The 25,355-nt window shown below is 41.0% G+C and overlaps 2 protein-coding genes across 3 annotated transcripts in view; one reads left to right on the forward strand and one right to left on the reverse strand.

The window, feature by feature from the left end:
* The first annotated feature begins 6,531 nt into the window (after nucleotides 1-6,531).
* The window catches only part of LOC309699978 (carboxypeptidase O-like), a 39,105-nt gene continuing 20,281 nt past the window's right edge, over nucleotides 6,532-25,355 (forward strand). For both annotated transcript variants that reach the window (XM_082523286.1, XM_082523285.1), the window contains exon 1: nucleotides 6,532-6,721. Coding sequence is in view for 1 of the 2 variants with exons in the window: in XM_082523285.1 (XP_082379411.1) it covers nucleotides 6,710-6,721 (12 nt within the window). In the remaining variant the exon portion in view is untranslated. The remainder of the gene's footprint in view (nucleotides 6,722-25,355) is intronic.
* On the reverse strand, nucleotides 14,201-23,755 carry LOC309699981 (carboxypeptidase O-like). The gene is made up of 9 exons (XM_082523289.1): nucleotides 23,577-23,755; nucleotides 22,244-22,283; nucleotides 20,585-20,686; nucleotides 20,400-20,504; nucleotides 19,789-19,905; nucleotides 19,438-19,531; nucleotides 15,747-15,949; nucleotides 15,094-15,178; nucleotides 14,201-15,001 (listed from the first exon to the last, which is right to left on the reverse strand). The coding sequence occupies exons 1-9, from the start codon at nucleotides 23,642-23,644 to the stop codon at nucleotides 14,736-14,738; spliced, it is 1,080 nt and encodes a 359-aa protein (XP_082379415.1). The 5' UTR covers nucleotides 23,645-23,755; the 3' UTR covers nucleotides 14,201-14,735.

Consider the following 25,355-nt stretch of genomic DNA (forward strand, 5'->3'; position numbering starts at 1 on the left):
GGTGAGTGACAGGAGAATGGCGGCTAAGCTGTCATCCCTGTTGGACAACATCTCCCACCCCATGCAGCAGACTGTGACAGCACTGAGCAGCTCCTTCAGTGGGAGACTGCGGCACCCACGGTGTGGGACGGAGAGATTTCGCAGGTGTTTCCTCCCCACTGCTGTCAGACTCCATAATAAAGACTTTAACTGATCAAGCACACACATCCATACATATGCAATAATACTAAGTGCAATAATCCTTTCTGTCATCGTTGTATTTTTACTCAGTTGTATATAGTATTTGTATTTGTATCCTATTTTTATCTTATTGTATATTTATTTTATTTTATTCTACTGTATATAGTATTTTATTTTATTCTATTCTGTACAGTTGTGTACTGTATTTATTCTTATTGTATTCTAATTTTTGCCTCATAACTTTTGCACTGTCCACTTCCTGCTGTGACAAAACAAATTTCCCACGTGTGGGACTAATAAAGGTTATCTTATCTTTGTCATGGTCCTGGGCCATGTGGGCCCAGTATTCTCAGTTCCTTGTATTTTTGTATTTCGTTCCTTATTTAGGTCATGTTTCCTGAGTTGTCCTGTTATGTTGTTCCTTATTTGACTTCCCCTTGTGACTCTTATCCCCTGTGTGCCCCTCTATGTATCTGTGAGCCCTCATCTCCCCTCGTGTTTCATTTCCATGTTTCCCCAGCCCACTATGCCCGTGCTCTCTCTCTCCTCCTGTTTGCACCTCTGTGTACTTCCTGTTTTACTTTGACAGTCTCCCGTCAGTGTTGTTTACTCCTGCCATGTCTTGTTATGTTTATCTGTGTCAGCTGTGTTCCCATGTGTGGCCACTTCCCCTGATCATCCCTCTTGTGTATTTAGTCTCTGTGTTTCATGTAGTCTGTGTCGCGTCGTCTGTGTTTCCACCCTCTATGTTTCCATGCCCGGTCTATTGCATTCTTAGTCATAGCTTTACCTTAGTTATTCCCAGTTTAGGTTTCTGTTTAGCCACGCTATCCCTGCTGTATTTGTATACCTTGTCATCAGCCACAATAAAAGGCTCGCTTTTGTTTAAAGTTCACTCCCGTCTGCTCACCTGTGTTCGCACCTGGGTCCACCATACACACCACCGCACGGTCTGTCACAGCGGACCGTGACAATCTTATCTTATCTTATCTTATATACATAGTATATATATATATATTAGGGGTGCAACGATATTCGTATAGATATTGAACCGTTCGATACAGTGCTTTCGGTTCGGTACGCATATGTACCGAACAATACAACATTTGTAATTTATTTTATCAATTTTCCTTCTGACGATGCTGTCTGTGTTGAACGCTCAGTGAATCTGTGTATTAACAAGATGGCGCCGAGTATGGCAGCCTTGTCGCGAGCTCCCCCAAGCAACAGCTTTTTTCTGTGTTTAATTTTACTTTTCCTTCATTTTTTCGCGAGTAGCACATGTCTCCTTGTGTACAACCGACAAACCTTACTGGACATAAAAGACGGTCTTTCTTATAACTTTCCGGAGTTCAAGTTTTGCAACACGGACGCTCCGTTTGCAGACCCCCCATTCATCTCACCTGAGACGCCTTTGTTCTCTGGCCCTGGAGGCCGCAAACGTCGACGCAGAGGGAGAAGATCTGGCGTTCTGGTTCGACTGAGATGGCGCACTAACAGACCACCGTTACCCAGTTTATTACTGGCTAATGTGCAGTCTCTGGAGAACAAGCTGTGCGAGCTTCGGGCACGGATCTCATTCCAGCGAGAGATGCGGGACTGCTGCGTGATCTGCCTCACAGAAACCTGGCTATCGGACAAGGTACCGGACTCCGCAATACAACTACCGGGGTTCTCCGTGCATCGCGCGGACAGGTCACAGGATCTTACTGGGAAAAGCAGAGGCGGTGGTGTGTGTTTCATGATCAACAACAGCTGATTATGCGAACGTGCACCCGGTCAAATCCTTCTGCTCACCGGACCTGGAGTACCTGATGATTAAGTGCCGGCCATTCTGGCTACCGAGGGAATTTACAGCAGTGATTATTACGGCTGTTTACATTCCCCCACAAGCCGACACTGACCGAGCACTCAGGGAATTGTACAGCGCGATCAGCAGTGAGGAAACCGCACACCCAGAGGCAGCGTTTATCACAGCCGGAGACTTTAATAAGGGAAACCTGAAGAAAGTCTCACCCAAACTCCACCAACACATCCATTTTAACACTCGTGGAGATCGGCTACTCGACCACTGCTACACCTCTTTCCGGGATGCGTACAAAGCCCTCCCCCGCGCCCCATTCGGCCAATCAGATCACCGCTCCATCCTGCTCCTGCTCGCCTACAGGCAGAAGCTGAAACAGGAAGCTCCAACCCGGAGGGCGGTGCACTGTTGGACGGACCAATCGGAGTCTGCGCTGCGGGACTGTTTTGATCACGCGGACTGGGAAATGTTTCACGTGGCTGCTAGGGACATTGATGAATACACAGACTCAGTCTGCGGATTTATCAGGAAATGCGTGGAAGATGTCGTCCCATCCAGAACAGTTAAATCCTTCCCAAATCAAAAACCCTGGATTAACGGAGATGTTCGCGCGGCACGGAGCACCGCCTTTGCCTCCGCGAACACATCGGACTACAAGCACGCACATTACCAACTCCGGAAGACGATCAAAGCAGCCAAACGTGAGTACAGGGACAGGGTGGAGCAACAGTTTGACAACCCTCAGAGTATGTGGCAGGGACTAAACACGATCACAGACTTTAGAGGGAAAACCAGCACACCGCAGACCACGGCCTCTCTGTGTGAGGATCTAAACGTATTCTACGCTAGATTCGACACAGCGAACACCATGAGACTGGACAGTGTGCGCACCGCGGATGACGTCAGTGCGCACACTGTGTCTGAGGAGGATGTGCGGAGGTGCTTCAGGAAGGTGAACGCACGCAAAGCTACTGGTCCGGACGGGATTCCCGGCCGCGTCCTCAAGTCATGCGCGGCTCAGCTGGCTGGAGTGTTCACGCACATCTTCAACCTTTCCCTCTCTCTGTCTGTAGTCCCAGCCTGCTTCAAAATGGCCACCATCGTCCCTGTACCCAAATCCTCCACCATCTCCTCATTGAACGACTGGCGACCTGTAGCCCTGACCCCCATCGTGAGCAAATGCTTCGAGAAGCTGGTCAGGGACTTCATCTGCTCTGCACTACCCGACTCACTGGACCCTCTACAGTTCGCATACCGCCACAACAGGTCCACTGATGATGCCATAGCCCTGACACTACATACTGCCCTGTCACACCTGGAGAAGAGAGACACGTATGTGAGAATGCTGTTTGTAGATTACAGCTCAGCATTCAATACCATCGTTCCCTCGAAGCTGGACAGGAAACTGCAGGATCTAGGACTGAGCAGCTCCCTCTGCAGCTGGATCCTTAGCTTCCTGTCTGACAGACGCCAAGTGGTCAGACTGGGCAGCATCATCCCCCATCACACTGAACACTGGTGCTCCACAGGGGTGTGTACTGAGCCCTCTCCTGTACTCACTCTACACCTACGACTGCACAGCCACTAACAACTCCAACATCATTGTGAAGTTTGCGGACGACACTACAGTGGTGGGTCTTATCACCAACAGTGATGAGACAGCTTACAGGGAGGAGGTCAGCGCCCTGACCCACTGGTGTCAAGACAACCATCTCACCCTCAACGTCGCAAAGACAAAGGAGTTGATAGTGGACTTCCAGAGGTGCAGAGAAGTACACACCCCCATCACCATCAGCGGCGCTGCTGTGGAGAGAGTGAGCAGCTTCCGGTTCCTTGTGTCATGGTCCTGGGTCGGTGACCCAGCGCTTTTAGTTTGTTATCATTTTCTAGATGATTGTTTAAGTTCTGTGTTATTTTCGATCTGCCTCTGAGTCTGCGTCTGTATCTGTCTGTCTATGGTGTCTCCCCATCTGTTTGTGAATCTGTCTGTTTAGTTCAATGTCTTGTCTGGTTCCATGTATCTGAGTTTCCTGTTTTATTGTGAAGGTCCGTGTCATATGTGAGTGTGATCAGTTTACGTTTCCCCTGTCCCGTCAGCCCAGATTCCTCCCAGCTGTGTTGCCCTCCTGTCTCTCATCCCCTGATTACTGGTGTGTGTATTTAAGCCCTGTGTGTTCTCCTGCCTGTTGCCGGTTCGTCTGTGTTCCTCCGTGTCAGTCTGTGTAACTCCGTATCAGTCTGTTACCCTGTGTTCCACGGTGTCCTGTTCCTCGTCTGCGTCTCTCTGCTATTCATCATCCGTTGTCATATGCTCCCAGGTCTGTTATTTTTAGTTCTCCCAGTTTAGGGGTCTTTAGTTGTTTGTTATGCCCCACTGTTTGTTTGCCACTACACCTCTGTAAATAAAACCACCGGTATCTCATCCACTGCCTGCATCTTGGGTCCTCCTTCTAAATCCACACGGCTCGCCTCGGCAGCCGTGACACCTTGGTGTACACCTGGCTGAGGATCTTACGTGGTCAGTACACACAAATGTAGCCGCTAAGACTGGTGGACCTAAATCTTCACCACCACCACGTCTGGTATACATACAAGCGAAAAAGGGGAGTGGGCGGGTCAGCGCTCAGGGCACAGAAACTAAGCTGGCTTCAAACACATTTATTTCCATAAAAAAAACACAGCCAGAGTCACAAATACAAGATAAAATTCCCCGTATACAATAAAAATAGTGTTGCAACCCGCTAAAAACCCTGCCGGCAGAAATAACTATACAATATTAAAACAAGGCTAAATGAATGTTTTCCATATGCTAAAATTACCCTCCCATAGTCCCATAATCCCACAGTCCAGCCACACCTGGGCGAATGGTCCTTATATGAAAGAGACAGGAGAGGAACTTCTCTTCCAGTATGGTAAAACTCGTCAGCAACAGACCAGGGAGGAGGCTCCTATCGCAGACCTGTCTCCTCCTGACAGCGCGTCGCCGTACAGTCCCGCCCCACTCCACACCTGAACACGGCCTCCCTCGTCTCACCGTCAGATGCAGGCAGAGGGGCATCCCTGCCCTGTCGTGCATTGCAGCCATCGCCACCCACTGTTGCCGTTCCTGCCGTTAGGACTGGATCGCCGAACAACTCGCAGCGCCCCACAGTCAGGCAGCAGTTCGTTCCACACACGTGCGGGGTTGCACGCGTTCCTTTTTCTCCTCCTCACCCTTCGTGCGTCACTCCTCTCTCCTTTTGTCTCTGCGCTCACCATCCCCTTTAACAGGTCTACCTGGTGGCTGATAGGCCACCTTGGGGAACGCCCCCACCTCACAGGTGCCTACAATTATCTGTTTAGTCCACAGTGGGTTAAAGGAACATGGTACAACATTAACACAAATATAAATATGAGGATAAAACCATGCAGTATAAATATCAACAAACAAACATGCAATATAAATATCACTATAAAATCATGCAAATAAAATCAACACTATGTACCAATACACAGATTGATAAAACATAAAAACACAAATTTCCGCTGTGTGACACAAACAAAACAGTGAAGAAGGTGCAGCAGCGCCTCTTCTTTCTCAGGAGACTGAAAAGATTCGGCATGAGCCCCCGCATCCTCAGGACCTTCTATCACTGTGACATTGAGAGCATCTTCACTGGATGCATCACCACCTGGTATGGCAACAGCACCGCCTACAACTGCAAAGCTCTCCAGCGAGTAGTGCGGTGCTCTGAACGGATAATTGGAGGTGAGCTTCCCTCCCTCCAAGACATCTACAGGAAGCGGTGCCTGAGGAAAGCGGAGAGGATCATCAAGGACTCCAGTCACCCCAGCCATAAACTGTTCAGACTACTTCCATCAGGAAGGAGGTTCTGCAGCATCCGGTCCCGTACCAGCAGACTGAGAGACAGCTTTTTCCATCAGGCCATCAGACTGCTGAACACTTCATAGACACCTCAGATTCACTACTGGAACTTTAACATTATGCACTCCATACTGTACAGTAATGCCACTGTTTTGCACATGTCTCACTCTGTATATTTTATTTTATATATTTTATTTATTGTTTACTCTATTTAATTTGTAAAATATGTGTACACACACACACACACACACACACACGTAGAAAAATATTTAGTATACACATCCAGAAATGCATATACTATTATATATTGTACATATATTCTTTTCCAAATATTTATTTATAAGTGACTTATGTATGTATGTATGTATATATATGTATATATTGTACTATTCTTAGTTAGCGTATTGTCTGTCTTGTCTTAATGTTGGTTTAAAATGGAGCACTGTAACAAAAAATAATTTCCCCCAGGGATCAATAAAGTATTCTGATTCTGATTCTGATTCTGATATTTATTAGTTTCAGATGTAGCCATTCTTGTATTTTGCTTGTTTACGTTATTGTATTTTGCACAACTCTGTTGCTTGTGAAGCTCGCACACAAGAATTTCACTCACATGTGCTGTACCAATGTACCTGCACATGTGATGTGACAATAAAAGTGATTTGATTTGATTTGTTCGACTACTCCGCCTAGGCTGCACTGTCGAGCGCAGATCCACTGAGCGCTCAACACAGACAGCATAGTCAGAAGGAAGAGCGCAGGGCAAGCTAGCGAGACAGAAGTTAAGCTCTCCTTGCAACAGGCAAATTGAACCTCATTCAGATCTGGCGTTTGGAATTATTTTGGTTTTCATGTGACGTATGACCCTGAAGGTAAGCGAGTCATGGACTAAAGTAAAACAGTATGTTGGATGTGCCATGCAATGCTCAATTACATTGGTGTGAACTAGTGTGTTAGCGCAGTTAGCTCGTTAACGTGTTGGCCGTCTAGCCCCATGCACGGAGCGATCGGCGGTAGCTCGTTAACGGAGATTTGCCGTGTTGTGGCGTTAAGGTCATTTCAACGAGATTAACCTGAAAGCACTAGTGGGAACACAACGAATATGACTGCACATTTACGCCGACATCATCCTAGTGCAAAGACAAGTGGAAGCAGACAAAAAAAAGCAAGCATGCTACTAACTTTAGCCGAGTCATTTAGACAGCTGTTAGCACATGATTCTCCTTATGCTGCTGAGAATATAGCCCAGAAGAAGCGGATAGTATAGCTTTTATTTTGGAAAGAGACATTTCTCTGTAATAAACTCTCTTTTCCAAAGATGAGTGATTCCTCAATCAGATACAGGGCTTGCAATATCGCTAGCCCGACGTCCCGGAGCTAGCGATTTTTTTCAGTCGGGCTACCAAAATCTTTCTCTTCCCTGCCCGTCGGGCTATTGTAGGAAAAATATATGTCAATGCTTTTGCATTCTTTCAGAAATGTAGCTGGGTAATTATGTCATTGGCATCGGTGAGCCACTGTCAATATGTGACATATTGAAGTCACGTTTGAATTTGCGCTTGTTTTTTTGCTTTCACTTTGCAATCGCGCGAACTGTGTATAGAGAGCGACAGCACTGATCTGTAATTTGTGCACCAATTCCTCTGACATCGTCTTATCAATTGTTAGCTTACTATGCAAACATGACAAGTGAAATCTCCCGCAGCTTAAACATGTGAGAGGTTGATCGCGCAGAGAATCGCTGAGCTTATGTGAGTGCCTGTGTAAAAGCATTTCACTTCTGCTGAGCCAAATAAGACAGGTCAGGGTGAAGAAGTGACAGCCAAAGAAAAGCTTACCACAAAACGGAGAAGTTATGACACATCAGACTATAAGGCAAAAAGAAAGTGCAGCTTTATGGTTTCATGGACAAAAGAATTTCTGTGGCTGCAATATGATGAGCTAAATAACCAGGGCTGCACATAAGTGGTCCGCAGGTGCGCATTCGCTGTCAAAATAAAAAACATGCACAAGGGTTAGGGTTAAATTTAAAAACTGTACTTTTGAGTTAAAATATATAAATTTATAATTTTAATAAATGACAAATTAAAAATGCATGAACATTTTTTTGTATCGAAAAAATATCGAACCGTGACACCAAAGTATCGAACCGAACCGAACCGTGAATTTTGTGTATCGTTGCACCCCTAATAGATATGGGGGAGACTGACGGGGAGAGTGTGTGCAGTGGAGGAGCTGCGAAAAGACCTGGGCCCGTATCCCTAAAGATTCTGAGAATCCTCTCAGAGAGCTCCTAACTTAACCTAAAAATTCCTTGCCAGGAGTTTTAGCTTAGAAGTGATTCCAGAACATTTTCAGTGAACTCTGAGCAAGGAATGGATGGAAAATCCTATCTTAGTGAGGAGGTGTGGTTGACCCTGTTGCTAGGTATGAGTCATCATTTCAAAAGCCGTGATTGGTTGATCCTACAAGTTTGATGGAAATGAGCTTTTGGTGATAATGAGCAAAGGATGTACCCTCAAATCAATAAACATATTATATACTCTAATCTTATGCTGACTGTAATTGTAAATAATATTTCACATTCAAGAAAATATCTGGAAAATGAATAGTAAGCTGTAGGGGTTATAGCCATTAGAATCTAAAATATGTGAAAACTTAAACTCATTACACCCTGTTCAAATAATGATTCGTGTCTTATTTGCTCATATTAATATCCTAGCTGGCATATTTTGTACTTTCACTCCCATATGGACCCCGTTGAAAACAAGATGGCCTATCTCAAGAGGCTGTCCTTAATGAAGTAGAAATCACAACGTTACAAGTCCAGTGTGGTCTTAACGAGGGTAACACGGCTCAGCTTTTAGCAATGTCTGTGATTGAAGACCCAAGTCATCACTGCTGCATTGTTGCATTTTCCCGGTTGCCAAATACCTCGGGGTTGTGATTACTTTCGTCTCCGGTGTAATAGCGTTGTGGCGTCGAGTTGGTGAAGTAATTGCATCTCTAAGGAGATCCACCACAAACATGATTCCTGCACGATCCAATCTGTAGCATCTCAATAATTCCATGTCATCCAGTGTTTGCAGGACATCTCTCCTGCCTCTTCTGTTGGCCATTTTGTGCAGCTGCTTAGGGGAACTCCTAAGCCACTAAAAGTCCTCTTCCCTGCTCTTAGCAGATCTCGCCTTAGGAGCCCTTTTAAGCGCTAGGAATCTTGAGGAATAGCTTTTATATTAACTGGGATTGTCGTGTCACTTTTAGGGGAAATTCTAAGAAAACGTCATGACTCTGAGAATTTTCTTAGAATTTGGCCGCTAGGAGCCACTTTTTGCACAAAGATTCTTTAGGGATACGGGCCCTGAACTCCTGGCCCAAGTGTGCCATACCCTCAGCAATCTGCTTAGCAAAAAGAATAAAAGCAAACAAAAACACGTCAAGTGCACTCTCTGTCACAATGTGCATTTTCAGGCCTGGACAGGCCCACCCTCTGCTCTCTCACTGCTCTCAATATCAGCGTTAGCTCAGATTTCAGTGATAATCATTATTTGATTCAGCTTTTGCTATGGTCCCCCTAAACTGCTTTAATAAAGTATCCTGCATTCAAAAACTCTAAATTGTGGACATAGACAGTAAAGGTAAAAGCCTGTATATTATAACAATATCACTCAAACGGTTCTTACAGGTTACTCTAGCCTTAAAAATGAACATATCCTTGGGTCCTATTTTCCAGGCCACTAAATTTTAACTCACTTATCAAGTGCATGGATTACAGAGGAGACCTGCTGTGAATATGACTGGAGCATTGTACTTGACCGTCAAGGCCACCCAGGCCATAACACCTTCAGAGGGAGCAGGATAAACATTCAGAGGCTGTTCAGGGGGGTTCTAAATCACGGCTCCCTCCAAGCTCTGTATTGCCTACTGGCTGATACTCAGAGAATCAGATCACCTGTGCCTGACACTGACATGCCTTTGTTCATGTGCATCATTGCTACATTAATAAATTGTATATTGCAACAAAATGCATTATTCTGCTTTTTTTTTATTGTGAGAGTTAAGTAAGCCATGTCTGTCATCTACATAAGAAATCATAATATTTTAGGGTTTAAAGAATAGCTGTGCTCACTAACCAGAGCTGCTTCAGTCTGCAATCCCCTCCTCTGCACTAGCCATCAGTACTCATGACATGTAACCAATCAGATCCAAGACAGGACAGTGCTCGCGGCTACAAACAGAGAGAAGCAGCTGCATCAGAGCCAGAGTAGTTCATTTTTTAATCGCTTTAAAGGGGCATCAAAACAAAACACCAAGTATGTTCCATTGCATTGCTAAAAATAAATTAAAAACAGGATGCAAACACTATATTGAGGACTCTACAGTGGAGCTTTCAGGTTAACCTGAACCCCGGGGATTCAATAATGGCATTACTTTAAAAATGTAAAGCCTCATTGGATGAAGCCAATAAATGCCTTGTGTTCCAGCTGAGCTCTGCAGATGTTGACCAGCTTCATATCAGAGATGAGGAAAAGGTTGTTTATGCCTGTGGTATACTGTACCTGAACTCTGCTGTATTTGAAAGTATTAGAACCTGTTTTATATTTTTTATCACAGTTGCTGCTGTGGTTTGTCAGTGCCTGCCTGCTAATGTGAGGCTGAATAACGCTGAACCTTAATCTTCATCCCAGGATAATGTTCTTATGAAACATTTTAACATTTTTTTTACACCTATTTTTTCCCTTTTTTTTAAACTTTCATTTTTGTGTGTTCGTTAAAGTGGACGTTTGTAACATTAGATGAGGAAAAAGTTGAAACTCCACCCCAGATTTATGCTCTTTATGTATAAATCTTATACCACATGACCACACACCCAGCCCATCTTTCTTGGTGCCCCATTGGTGAATAAATACTAATGACTGGGAGGATCCGGGGCAGTATCCAGGACACACTGGAGAGATTATATCTCCTGACTGGCCTGGGAAAACCTCGGTGTTTCCCCGGATGAGCTGGAGGAAGTGATTGGGGAGAGGGAGGTCTGGTCTTCTCTGCTCAGGCTGCTGCTGCCCCCACATCCTGGCCCCAGATAAGTGAGAGAAGATGGATGGATGGATGGGTGTTTAACATTTGTTTTTCTTTTTTCCAGTTCAATCACACAATTGAGTGGATTACTTTCTAAAGGTTAATTGTGAAATTTCTGAAAAGACCTTTTCTGTTTTTAATCAGCTTACACTGTTTCTAGATTTTTCTAATGCATTTTCTTATCTAACCTTCTCCCTGTTATGCTCATAGAGTGAAAACATGTTTATTAGGGGTGCAACGATACACAAAATTCACAGTTCGGTTCGATACTTTGGTGTCACAGTTCAATATTTTTTTGATACAAAAAAATGTTCATGCCTTTTTAATTTGTCATTTATTAAAATTATAAATATATATTTTAACTCAAAAGTACAGTTTTTAAATTTAATGTTGCTGAAACAACAAAGTAATAAAAAAATAGATCTCTCTGATCGAGAAATCACTCATCTTTGGAAAAGAGAGTTTATTACAGAGAAATGTCTCTTTCCAAAATAAAAGCTATACTATACACTTCTTCTGGGCTATATTCTCAGCAGCATATTAAACATATCAGGTCCCCATAAGGAGAATCATGTGCTAACGGCTGTCTAAATGACTCGGGTAAAGTTTGTACCATGCGTGCTTGTTGTTTTTGTCTGCTTCCACTTGTCTTTGCACTAGGATGATGTCGGAGTAAATGTGCAGTCATATTCATTGTGTTCCCACTAGTTCTGTCAGCGTAAATCTCGTTGAAATGACGTTAACGCCACAACACCGCAAATCTCCGTTAACGAGCTACCGCGGTTCGCCCCGTGCGTGGGGCTGGACGCTGTCAACACTTTAACGAGCTAACTGCGCTAATGCACTAGTTCCCACCAATGTAATTGAGCATTGTGTGGCACATCTGACATACTGTATTTACTCCGTATTCCTCAGATGTTCTGCCTCTCTAAGATGTTCTTTTTAGGTCTGGTTATGTTACTTACTTGTTCCCAATAAACCAAAGTAGGTGCAAAATGTTCCACAAACGGGCTCTTTTTAGTGTCACTTACTTACCTTTTGTAGCCCTTGTTCCAACTTTTTGGATGCCAAATTAAAAATGGCCTTACTTTTTAAAAAAAGAAATGTTTCACTTTAAGTTTAAATTGGTAATATATTTTCTACGCTGTAAAAAATATTCATAAATTAACAACTTTTTTCCCATATAATTTTGTACAAACTGTTCCTATTATTTTTAAAACATGTGAAACATCAATACGATTACAAAAAAATAGTTGGTAAATTAACACGTCAAACAACCTGTACCTGGGGAAAAACATTATATTTAGTTTTGATCAGAAACAAAGGCCCAGCTCAGGCCCTCTACAGTGTAACTTGAACAGCAGTGAACTTTGAAATTAGCATATAGGAGGCCATCGCAGATTGTGTAATGTGAACAGAGACAGAGGGGAAGAGACTGTGAGAGCTCCTCAGTTGCCTTAGCAGCGCAGCCTCATTCCTCCACAGTCGGGCTTCAGTCCGCTGTACTGCGCGCTTCACAGGGCTTCCCTCGCGGCTTCCCTCACTGCTTCCCTCACGGCTCCCCATCAGTTAACCCTGTCACACTCCGCCTGGTCTCCATTTATTCCATTGTGCTCGAGATTTATAAAAATCTGATAAAAAGAGAAGAAGAAGAAGGAAAAGAAAAGCAAACAGAACTCTGGGCCGCCTCCAAGTTTCCTAAATGCCCCTTCTCCGGCTGTTATGAAGGAGCCAGAGGTAAGAGCCAGAGGTAAGAGCACACAGTTTTCCACATCTGAATCATCCAGGCTGAGGTGTTAAACTGCTACAGATGGCACCAACACCTGGCCCCAGACCCGGTATAAACAGATAAGGTGTTAAACCCTATTGTGTTTAATGTTATTATTATTATTATTAACTTCGTTCCTCTTCAATATTGTTCAATATTGATCTTTTCATAAAAACTAAATATGAGTGATTATTTTTAAAAAGCAGCTTTCATTTCTTGTTAATCGTGTTGTTTCCCTTCAGTTTACAAACTGATTAGTGACTAATTCCCTGGTTAAAAAATGCAATCAGTAGACCTAATGTAATGTAATGTAATTTCATCTCCTAACTTAGATGATGCAGAACACTAAATAATGCACTTTTACCTACGGATCATTATCCCCACACTGTGTCAGATTTGTGTTTTTACCACAAAGCCATTTGCAATCAGGAGGGTTTTTTTTTTTTTTTAAATGTCCTCATGTGTTTAATTAATCACCCAGCTTCTCACTCAGTTTTCCATTTTTTTTCTCTCTCTCTGTCTGTATAATTAACCCACCTGTGACTAAATGTGCGATCAGACACTTACAGCCAGACAGCCAGTTGATGACTGATTGTTAAACTGGAAACTGTTAGTGGGATTGGTGCTGATTGGTGCTTGGTGTTTGCATGTTTGTATGCTTTGGCTCTGATTCTAACTTACCTTCTGTTCCTTTCTGCGCAGGAAACCAGACCTCGTGAGAGAGTTGTCTTGTCTTTGATCAGAAACAAAGGCCCAGCTAAGGGTTTAGTCAAAAAGGGTTTAGTCAAAAAGAGGATGATCGCTAATGGAGATAGCGGTGACTGAAGCTCCAAGCAGAATGATCGTCGTGCATTTTGAGTCCACCAGCTTACATCAAACATGACACATTTTGAGCAAAAACTCTGTTGTTCAGTGAATAAACTATGATATTTAATCTTTAATTCCACACTATAGGAAATTGAAGGGAAATGCATTTAAAAAGCTGAAACGCTACAGTGCAGTCGATGCACACAGTACAAATACATTCTCTGAAGTCACACATTAAAGTGGGCCTTGTTTACTCTACAAAGTAGCTTCAGTTATTTAGCAACAATCAGTTTCATCAACTCAAAAATGGGAGAACATTTCAAATAAAGCCAAATTAGCTTTTACAGTGTAGCTGTAGATTCATATTAATTAGTAACTGTCTTCAGCCATGGGTGAAGGTTTTGTTTGCACATTAGGAGGTTGGGCATTAAGTGGGGACCAGAGGGATGCTCACCCTGGAAACTTTATGCAGAGTTTTGACTCACTTGAATGCTTCATTTATCTTTTGTTTACTTCGTGTTAGAAAATGTATTTATGTAAAAGAAAACACAAAAATCTGCAGTCACTGTGCTGACGGTTATGTTATCTGTCCCTTGCATCACTCCTGAAATCTGTTTTCAGTACAGAATGTCTATTTTAATCATTTGTGCATTCCTTTAGACTTAGTCCCTCAATGAACTGCCATGAAGGAGACAGAAAGAGCTTGGAGCCTCTTAATATACGTAGATTAATTGTATATCTTCTATATGTCATTTTATAAAACAATATCCATCATCAAGAATAATTACAGGCACACTGTTTTTAAACTGTTGTTGTCTCAAATGTCCCTCCTTTGTCTGAAAATATCATGTAAATATCAATGTTGTTAAATAAGTTTTATGTAGTTTTATTTTGTTTTACATTCTTTTTATATAAGGCATTCAAAAGACTTAGATGGACACAAAAAAAAGTCCTGATAGTCTTGGGAATATTTCAACACACCAAGTATTGGCAACTAATTAAAACTGCTATAACTTCTAATCATTTTCTTTAAACTATGTGAAAAAGTACAGTGGCTGAGGAGATGCTCTGCAAGTACACTTAATGGATTAGAATTTTTGAGTACAAAGAGTTGTACATCAACTGCACTTTTTTAGAAAGCAATGAAACTTTAAAACTCTATTTCTGAAAAATTACTTGAAGAACTAAATATAAGTGCCACAAATTGCAGAATGACTGAAATCAAACAGCTCTCATCTCAGGGTGGCTCCAGTGACACCTGCTGCTAACAGTATGCCGGAAAGGGTCACAGCAGTGTTGGCTACAGCACCGTTAAACGTCTTGTCGTGGGCGTAGGTGATGATGTACAAAACTCCTCTGTAGGCCTCCTCGCATGTAGGCTGGATCTGATCCTCAGGAAGCTCAAACCTGTATGTCCCATTGTCTCTCAGCTCAAAGATGTAAGTTAAAGGGATCCCCTGCATCCGAGCCCAGTCAGTGGCTGAACCAGTTATGGGGTCTGGAGAAAGAAAAGCAGCAGTTATATTTTTTTAAAAACACAGAGATACTGGCAATAAATTTAACTGGCTAGCAATTGATATATAAACCCACATAATACATCGGGCGGGGTTCCTACAGTGTAGTTTGTTCGGTGAACCTTCCACATTGCTTCTGTTGCTCCCTGACCAACCATCATCTGAGGAATCACAAAGAACTTGTCATACAGTCAATAAAATATGGATCCAGACAACCTTGTTCTTGTTCTGTATGAAAAATTTAGTGGTGATATGGAGATTTCAGTAGGCAATAAATACAGATTTAAATGTTATCAGTTCCTTGAGTATCCCGTTGTCTTAGTAGTTTTCCATCTTCCAAAAAATTCCAAAAAGCTGATTAGCTTTTTGGAATTTCTGGACTGCTCTGTACATACTTATTAAAGGCACTGGTTATGTTTTCATCCTGCTGTGTTTTGGTCCACATGCACACTCAAACATGATTGCACTAGGCCTTATGTATATTTTAAACTCTGTGTGGAATCTTGTTATCGTCATTATTGAACGTCCATTTACCTGTTTGCCATTCCACTTTTATCTATTACTCTTTTACTAGATGAATTAACAATAATTACTCATTCTGCTGGCTGTTTGCCTTTTTAATATAAATGCATGCACGATTAGTCATTGTCAGGCTATAAAGATGCATATGTGTGTGTATGTTAATTTTTTTTAAAAAAAAAGCATTATTGCATTTGTTGGCATAAATACCAGTTCATCATAGTTGGGAGCGGTGTAGTTGGGGTGTCCGTAGGGAATCAGGAGCATCTGGCCATAGGAGTGGATGTTGAGGAAACACAGGAAGCTGTCCTTTCGGCTTCTTACAAAGTCAGTTACAGCCCTGGTCTCGAGCTCAGACATAGCTTTGCTTCCAGGGTAGAATTTTGAGCAGCAGTTAAATGAAACCCCAATAGCTGTGAATAGAGGCCAAGGAGGATGATATGAAAGACATATAACAATAATACCTCTGTTTTCAAGTTCTTTTAACAAAGGTTAACCTTTTTACATAGTGTGACCTGTTAGGTTGTAAAATTTGGCCAAAAGCTGCAGTTCCTCTAATAGCCACTAAAGGCTGCTTCATGTGTGACTCCTGTATTAAAATGTCCAGAACATTAAAAACCATATTGGCTTTTTCCACCTCATTTTTTTTAAAGAGACAAGTAGTTAAACAGTGTCTCACCTACCTCAGATGAACAGCAATACACAACACATTCGTTTTATTTATTTTATGAGAAATAAGCCAAAATGCAGAAGCAGTGTGTAAAAAAAGAAGCATGCCTTACTGCTTCTGTGGAATTAGAAGGGTAACTAGCACCAAGGTCCTGCTATTCAAATTCACACTGATCATCAGCAAGTGCAAGCACCTCTAAAGAAGCAGAGGTTTTGGAAGTTTTCTGGAGCATTCATGTGTGTGTTAACAAAATGCTAAGATATAAGCTTAGAGAAGTAATTGTTCCTATCTATTGAGAAAAGTTATAAGGCAAGGCAAGGCAAGTTTATTTGTATAGCACAATTCAACAACAAGGTGATTCAAAGTGCTTTACAGAGACATTAGAAACAAAAAACAAATAAAAAGCATGATTTAAAATTGATTAAAACAAGCAAATAAACTAACTAACTAATTAACAAACAAACAAACAAACAAAACAGTATATAAAATCAAAACAGATAAAATCAGAACAGTAGATAAAATCAGTAGTTAAATGTGAGTTTTGAAATTTAAGCTTAAAAGTGTGGATTTGGTGCTTTATTCAAATGCAGCTGAGAACAGGTGAGTCTTCAACCTGGATTTAAATAAACTGAGTGTTTCAGCTGATCTGAGGCTTTCTGGGAGTTTGTTCCAGATATAAGGAGCATAAAAGCTGAATGCAGCTTCTCCGTGTCTGGTTCTGACTCTGGGAACTGATAAAAGACCGGATCCAGATGACCTGAGGGATCTGGAAGGTTCATACTGGGTCAGGAGGTCATTGATGTATTTTGGTCCTAAACCATTCAGAGCTTTATAGACCAGCATCAGAACTTTAAAGTCTATCCTCTGACGGACAGGCAGCCAGTGTAAAGACCTCAGAGCTGGACTGATGTGGTCCACTTTTTTGGTCTTAGTGAGGACTCGAGCAGCAGAGTTCTGAATGAGCTGTAGTTGTCTGACTAATTTTTTAGGTAGACCTGTAAAGATGCTGTTACAGTAATCAAGCCTACTAAAGATGAATGCATGGACTAGTTTTTCCAGGTCCTGTTGAGACATCAGATCTTTTATCCTTGAAATATTCTTGAGGTGATAGTAAGCTGATTTTGTTATTGTCTTAATGTGTTTTTCTAAGTTTAGGTCTGCATCCATCACAACACCCAAATTTCTCGCCTGGTTTGTGGTTTTTAGATGTATAGATTGAAGTTCTCTGGTGACCTGTAATCGTTTTTCTTTGGCGCCAAAGACTATTACCTCAGTTTTGTTTTTGTTTAGCTGGAGAAAATTGTGGCACAACCAGTCATTGATTTCCTCAATGCATTTACCAAGAGCCTGTACAGGGCCTTGGTCTCCTGGTGACATTGTGATATATATTTGTGTGTCATCTGCATAGCTGTGATAGTTTATTTTGTTGTTCTTTATAATCTGTGCCAGTGGGAGCATGTAAATGTTAAACAGAAGGGGTCCCAAGATGGAACCTTGGGGAACTCCACATGTGATACTTGTCTGCTCAGATGTGAAGTTACCTATTGATACAAAGTATTTCCTGTTTTCTAAGTATGTTTTGAACCAGTTTAGTACAGTTCCTGAAAGACCTGTCCAGTTCTCCAGTCGTTTGAGTAATATGTTGTGGTCAACTGTATCAAATGCTGCACTGAGATCCAGTAAAACTAAGACTGACATTTTTCCACTGTCTGTATTCAGACAAATGTCATTAAACACTTTGGTCAGAGCGGTTTCAGTGCTGTGGTTCTGTCTAAAACCTGACTGGAAGGCATCGTAGTAATTATTCTGTTTTAAGAAGTAATTGAGCTGTTGAGAAACTGCTTTTTCAATGATCTTACTTAAAAATGGGAGATTTGAGATCGGCCTGTAGTTGTTCATTTGTGTCTTGTCAAGATTGTCCTTTTTCAGTATAGGTTTGATTACAGCAGTTTTTAGTGATTCTGGAAACACACCTGATAATAAAGAAAAGTTGACGATCTGTAACAGGTCTGACTCTAAAGTCTTTGAGACCTTTTTGAAAAAACTTGTTGGCAGGACATCTAAACAGCAGGAGGAGGAGTTCAGTTTACCTAAGATGTCCTCCAGGTCTTTGCTGTTAATAGGGTGAAACTGTTTCATGGTGTTTAAACAGTTTTTTGGTGGACACAGTACATATCCTGAATCTGCTGTTGATGTACCAATTGCTTGTCTAATCTTTTGGATTTTGTCTGTGAAGAATTTGGCAAAGTCATTGCAGGCCATGGTTGAATGAAGTTCAGCTGCCACTGGCACAGGAGGGTTTGTTAGCCTGTCAACTGTAGAAAATAAGACCCGAGCATTATGGCTGTTTTTAGTGATGATGTCAGAGAAGTAGGACCTCCTTGCACTCCTCAGTTGTAAATTATAATTGTGAAGTTTCTCTTTATAAATGTCATAATGAACCTGGAGGTTTGTTTTTCTCCATCTGCGCTCAGCTTTCCTACACTCTCTTTTTTCGTTTTTCACCAGTGTGGAGTTTCACCTTAATGGGAGCAATAGTGTCCATTACATTTAACATGTTAGCATTGAAGCTATTGACGAGCTCATTGACTGACCCTCTGGACAGGTCAGGTGTTAATGGGAAGACCTGGTTAAAAATTTCACTACTGTGTTCAGTTATACACCGTTTTGTGATCACTGTTGTTGATATATTTGTGTGGGCTGAGATTTTACTTTCAAAGAAAACACAGTAATGATCAGACAGGCCCACATCAGACACAGTAACCTTTGAAATGCTCAGGCCTTTGGAGATCAGTAGGTCAAGAGTGTGTCCTCTATTATGTGTGGCCTCTGTTACATGCTGAGTCAGCCCAAAGTTGCCCAGAGTGTTACTCAGGTCTTTAATGCCATTTCCACATAATTTAAAATCCACCATTACACAATGAGAAAGGTTATTCAAGTGGAAAACATTCATAAGTGTTGCCATATTCCCAGAAGTAGTCATCTTAGCTAATTCACTACATGGTCAGGGAGGTGATGGTTTGAGTTGAGTCAGCCATACACGCCTGTATACCAAAGTATTCTACAGTGAAAATGAGACCTCTATCTGAAAGCTAAAGTTTGAATGAGATTGGGTCATGCAACAGGACAGTGATTCCAAACATATCGGCAAATTAGTAAAAATAGCTGAAAAAGAAAAGAATCAAGATGTTTCAATGGTCCAGTCAAAGTAAGAACAGCTACATCACTCACTTCCCCAGTTGGCATCAAAGTTGCGGTTGAGATCGGTGCCATAGCAGCTGCAGTCCTCAGGACCTGGTGACCTGTTCTTCCTCCACAGTCGAGTCTGAGTGGAGCAAAATGTTCAGTCAGTCATAAATAGAATGGCAGCACAACATTTTTGTAGATATTAAATGCTTCCTGTGATTGATGCTGTTCATTATTATTCCATGTGTCTTACTGTAAAACATTCAATTATTTTGTACTTGAAGGTTTTTGAGCAATAATCATCCTATTATATCCTGTTCATCTGTGGTTTGAGATCCTGAGTGCACAACCCTAGAAATGTAATTGGATAAATATCTATCAAATACGAGGACTGACTGTCTTATTTTCCCACGTGTAGATGTAGCCGTCTATATTGAGCACTGGAGTGACGTAGAAGTCCACGTTCTTCATCATCTCTTCCATTTTGGCATCTGTTTTGTATGTCTGCAGAATCTGTTTGGAACAGACGAACACACATCAGGGGCAGGCTGACACACTGGAGGACATTTAGTTATTAAATTAGATTCATTTTGTCAGACAGGATGTTTTCTCCTCACAACAGAAAAAACAATCAGGACAACAAATGGAATAACGAGATTTGTTGTAAATCTCTTTTTTCCTCTTTCTTTTCCATCTCTCTTTTTGTGTGTGTGTGTTTTATTTTGTTTCACTCTATAACGTCCACCACATCCACATTGGCGACCAAACTATAAGTTCATATGTTCATCTGTTAATTTTTTTTCAAATATTTCAAAGAACATTTAAAAGTAGAAAGAAGCTTGGCCTGTTTGGAAAACCTGTAATACCAAAATGTATAAGACATTATTTAAAATGAAATGTTCTTGTTTCTAGAATAAATGTGGCTAACAACACCCCCTAGCATTAACTTTACCCCTAGAAGGGTCCCACGAGTCCTGGTGGAGGTATATTGACAGCAGCTCTCTTACCTCTCTAACAAAGTACTGGCAGAAGGCTGGAGCGATCCATTCTCTGGCATGTATTCCACAGTCCATCCAGATAGCTTTCTTTTCCTTTCCAGTATTCAGGCCAATCTGGAGAACAAATATCAAACATCCGTGTGCATCAGTATCCGTTTGGCATATGCCAGCTTGTGATCTGAAACTTTGTTTACCTTGAGCAAGCTAATATCCCTGCTTTCATAGGTCTTTCCATATTTCACCACGGTTACAACATCAGGGTGATCCTTTACCATCTGTTCCATCCAGCTAGTGATCTGCAAAGTGTAGTACCAACATTGGCAGCATATCAAAACTCTACTAAATTTTCACTGGTTATTTATCCATGAATTTGCACATCCATCATACATACATTTTGATTCAAGAGTTTATTTGAAACTTTTGGAGTGATCTTGACTAATAGTTCTGCAGACTTTCCAAAGGTCTTTCAAAGTTTCATTTGGACGATGGTTTCTTTTTTTTACTCATTTTCAGTCTAAGCCACTATAAATTATTCAAGTATAACAAGACACCTAACTCAAAGGGTAAACCAGTGTTGCATCTCTAGAATAAACAAATTAGCAAAGAACCAGTTTTAAACTAAACTTATGGAATGCTGAAGCCAAATAGTCATCAATCTATACAGAGTAGGTCAAGAGAGAGATACAACAGTCCTGGACTGTCTGAAAAATGTGAAGGAGCCTCTGTTGTGGTTTGGAGTTGTATTTCAGCCAGTGTTATTGGTGATATTTTTCAACCCCCAAATAATCCCGAACACAGTGCCAATGCAGTCAAGCATACCTGGATAGACAAATACACAATAGAACACTATCAGTCATGGACTAGTCCGCAGACCCTGAAATTGAAACTTATATAAGCAGTGTGGAATCATCTTGATGGAATAAAAGACAACCAACATCCAAAGAAGAGCTTTAAATGTCTTTGGTGAAGCCTGGAGAACACACGGAAGCCTGTTTGTGTTTGTATATGCCATTTAGGAAGTTATTATAATCTTGAATATTGAATGAAAGTCTGAATATATTGAATGAAAACTGATGTTCCAGCAGCTCTGGCGCCATCTTGTGTTTTAGATGTGTAATATTATAGCATGCGATGTTGCTGCAAGAAGTAGCTCTGTGAATAAGTTAGCAGGGAATCAGTATTCCTATGTAAAGAAGACATAAATCTATAGAAATGTACAAACTAATATCAGTAACAGGGTACAGTATGGTACTGCAGACAACAAAATTTAGGTGCTGTTTAATCATGGAAGACCGAATGTACTGAACCTTTTGTTTACCTTACTGAGGGAAGTGCTAAACATGCAAAAATAAGAACTAAAAAATAAGAATGTAAAGCTGGACCCTCCCTAGCCTGCTCAACGGCTAGGTCTGGCCAAAGTTGTGTATTGCAGTCAATATTTTCAGTACCTTTAGTTAGTTATAAGTACTGGGAATAAATCTGTACATCTGGTCTGATGAAGAATATACTGATTTATTGACTAAGTTTCATCACCAGTAGTACAACAGTGATCGTTGTTATTACTATTCTTCTTATTATTATTATTGTTATTTGAACGCGCCTTACCTGTTTACATATGGGGGGGCACATAACATGCTATAATACACATCTAAAACACAGCGTGGCACCAGAGCCTCTGTAGTTAGCTTTCATTCATTCGGGTTTCATTCAATATATTCAGACTTTTATTGCAATATATACGTATATAGAAATAAAATGATATTATATATATATAAGTGTGTGTGTGTGTGTGTGTGTGTGTGTGTGTGTGTGTGTGTGTGTGTGTGTGTGTGTGTGTGTAACAGCCACCTCACCTCTGTCAAAGGGTGGTATTTATAGTGGTCGTACTGCACTCTGTTGCACATAAAAAACAAGAGAAACATGAGAAGCAGTGGAAGTGGATCATACCTAGGGATAGGTACCGGTATCCGGTGCCATTATGGTACCGGCTCTGACATAAACGGTAGTAACCAGACCGAAAAGCAGCGCACATTTCGGTGCTTTATTTCGGTGCTTTTTTTTTTCCTGAGAAGTCATACAGTTTGGATTCTAGCCAATCATTTTACCGTTGCAAGGATAGTAGGCGGGCCCAGGTACGTACGTTCTTTTAGAGCAGATCTACAAATTAAAAATGCCCAAGGCGAAGTGGTCAAAAGTCTGGCTGTACTTCACAGCAAAAGATGCAAACTCACCAGCCTGCAACAAGTGCTTTAAGGTGATACTGTGCAAAGGAAGTAACTCCTCGAATCTGACGTCTTCAAGAAATTTTAAGAAGTCGTAGCTTTTCTTTCCAAGCTCCTTAAATAAACACTAGAAAACAGGTCCTACATATTTTTATATACAGTTTATGCGCATTGAATGATATATCCTCGATAAATGATCACTAGAAGATTCCTCACAGTGTTACTGGAGTTCATGGTAATTCCATTCAGTGTGGTTAGACAATGTTTCTAAGATTTTTGGGGTCGAGTACAATAACCTCAGTTTTATCTGATTTCAGAAGCAGAAAATTCAGGAAAGAGTTCATTCAGGTGTTTGTCTTTAAGACATCTCTGCAGTTTGAGTGTCATTGGACTTCATGGATTGATAAAGCTTGGCAAGAGAACAGGACTACGTCACCCACATTTGAGACATTACGAAACCAAACATAATTCAAAATAATTATATGCGATAAGTGTTCTGTTGGGCTCATATTTATTTGGGGTGGATTTGTTTCTTTTAAAGCAACGAGCATCTGGGACGACTGGGGTAGAGCAAGCCCTCAGGTGATAGCTGCATTGCTGGCAGGTTGCACCAATGAGACTATCTTGTGGTCGTTAGTGACCTTTCCCATTTTGATGTTTTAGGCCTTTTGCAAGCCCTTTGTGTTCCCTTTGTATACCCTTTGTATATATATATATATATATATATATATATATATATATATATATATATATATATATATATGCATGCTAAGATACTGCGCAGGACCCTCAAGCTCCCAGGCCTCTGGTAGAGGACCTGAGCTTGAAGGATCGACCGTCCACAGGGGCGAGTAGGGATTTTTTTTTTTTTTTGCTAAAAACCTGAAAGTACAGTAACTGATATTTTGAAGGTAGTTCATCTATTTACAGAAATGATCAAACTTATCTAATGAAGAAAACTCACCTCTCTTTTGTTGCTGTGCCCACTGCTGAGAGCAGCACCACAAAGCTCAGCCTTACAGAGATAAGCATCTTTGTGAAAGTAAAAAGTCCTTGTAACAGTCGGCTATACTGGTCGCAGGAAAGCCCTATAAAAAGACGCACATTTGCCTTCAACACAGACCACTGTAAGCATACTATCACTTGTTAAGAATTGATCTGAACTAACAGTCCTTTATGGATGTGTAATCCATTTAAATCATCAACTGCATGAAACCATAGTCGAAAAAAACTGTTAACTCCAGTGTAAACTTTTTGCTGCCATCAGCCGCTGTCACGTTCTTTCTCAGTTTTATACTTTATGCACATATTTTCCAGAAGTAACATGGAAAAAATATTAAACATGGAGTGAAATATGTGCACAAAACATTATGGAATAAAATGGACTTCACCCTCTTACAGAAGCAATAATGAGATGCAGAGTCTTCCTGATCCTCCAGAAAAGGACACAGAGTGACTGATTAACTAGTTTGTCCTTTACTCACGAATGAACAATGATTGGTTTATATTTTAAGTTGAGTCTGTCTGTTGGAAAAGCTGGAATCAGCAAAGAAGCTGCAAGCTGATAAAAAAAAAGAGCAAAGGTCTTTTCAGAAATGTCACAATGAACTTTTAAAAAACACAACTGTAAGTATCACACCACATTACCCTGTTAACAGGGATTTTCTTCCAGTCACAAACAGGACTGGACAGCGGTCAGTCTGTCAAGAACATGCAGGTTCATATATCTGTGGAAGTCCTACCTATCCACTGTGCCTTTCACCGATGATGCTAACATTTTTATATTTACTGTTTTTGGGTTACGCAGCAGGCAGGAGGGAGGGCCCATATGAAGGACTCATAAGGACTCTTGTAAGGACTCAGAAACAGCAGGTTGAACTTAAAGGGAACCCTGGCTATTAACACATATTTGCGCTAAAATATGTACTGTGCCTTCAATAACATATATGTGGTATTAGAATACACCAAATGTTTTCCTTTTAAGCACATTTTATATAAAACCGATTTACCAGTAGACCGCCATTGTTATTTACTTCTCAATGCACTCTGTGCTGTGACGTCACATCTTTGCACCGCATAGAGTTCACAGTTAGCAGCACACTGGAAATGGCTTCCCCATATGGAAAATATATATATAAATCTTATAAAGTTTGTATCTGTCTTGTGTGAAACTTGTATGAAAAGCATATAAGAGTGAAAACAGATATAAGATCCCGTGAAAAATTATATAATGAAACTTGTATGTTTTGGATACTTACTAAAACAATGTATGAAAGTAATGAGAAAGTGGCCACTTTCATGAGTAATCACATATAAGTTTTTACTATTTCTTTTCCTTTTTTTTTTTCTTTTTTTTTTTTTTTTTGTGTCCCGTTTGGATCTTTAGCCATCAGAATTGTTGTCTTAAGGCCAAGAAAGATGCCAAGCGGATTTATTTTACCAAGTGGATCATCATGGCCTTGCCATATTGGTCCATTTGATTGACCTTTATTATAATTATGAATTTATTTTATTTTCAGCTGCTACAAACGAGACAGACATGACTGGGGGATAGGACAGGGAGAAAGAAAACCAAAGGGGAGAAGAGACGGTGAGAAGGGGGGGAAGAAAGAAAAAAAAACAAAAAAAACAAACAAAACACCTGGGTCACCTGTATGGAGAAAAAAAAAACAGAAGAGAAAGTGTGGGCAAGAGATATTTTATTTTGTATTCTTATGATCACAGTTATAATCAGAATTATCAT

The sequence above is a fragment of the Aulonocara stuartgranti genome (genome assembly GCF_965226115.1).
Source record: "Aulonocara stuartgranti genome assembly, chromosome: 23".
Lineage (NCBI taxonomy): Eukaryota > Metazoa > Chordata > Actinopteri > Cichliformes > Cichlidae > Aulonocara > Aulonocara stuartgranti.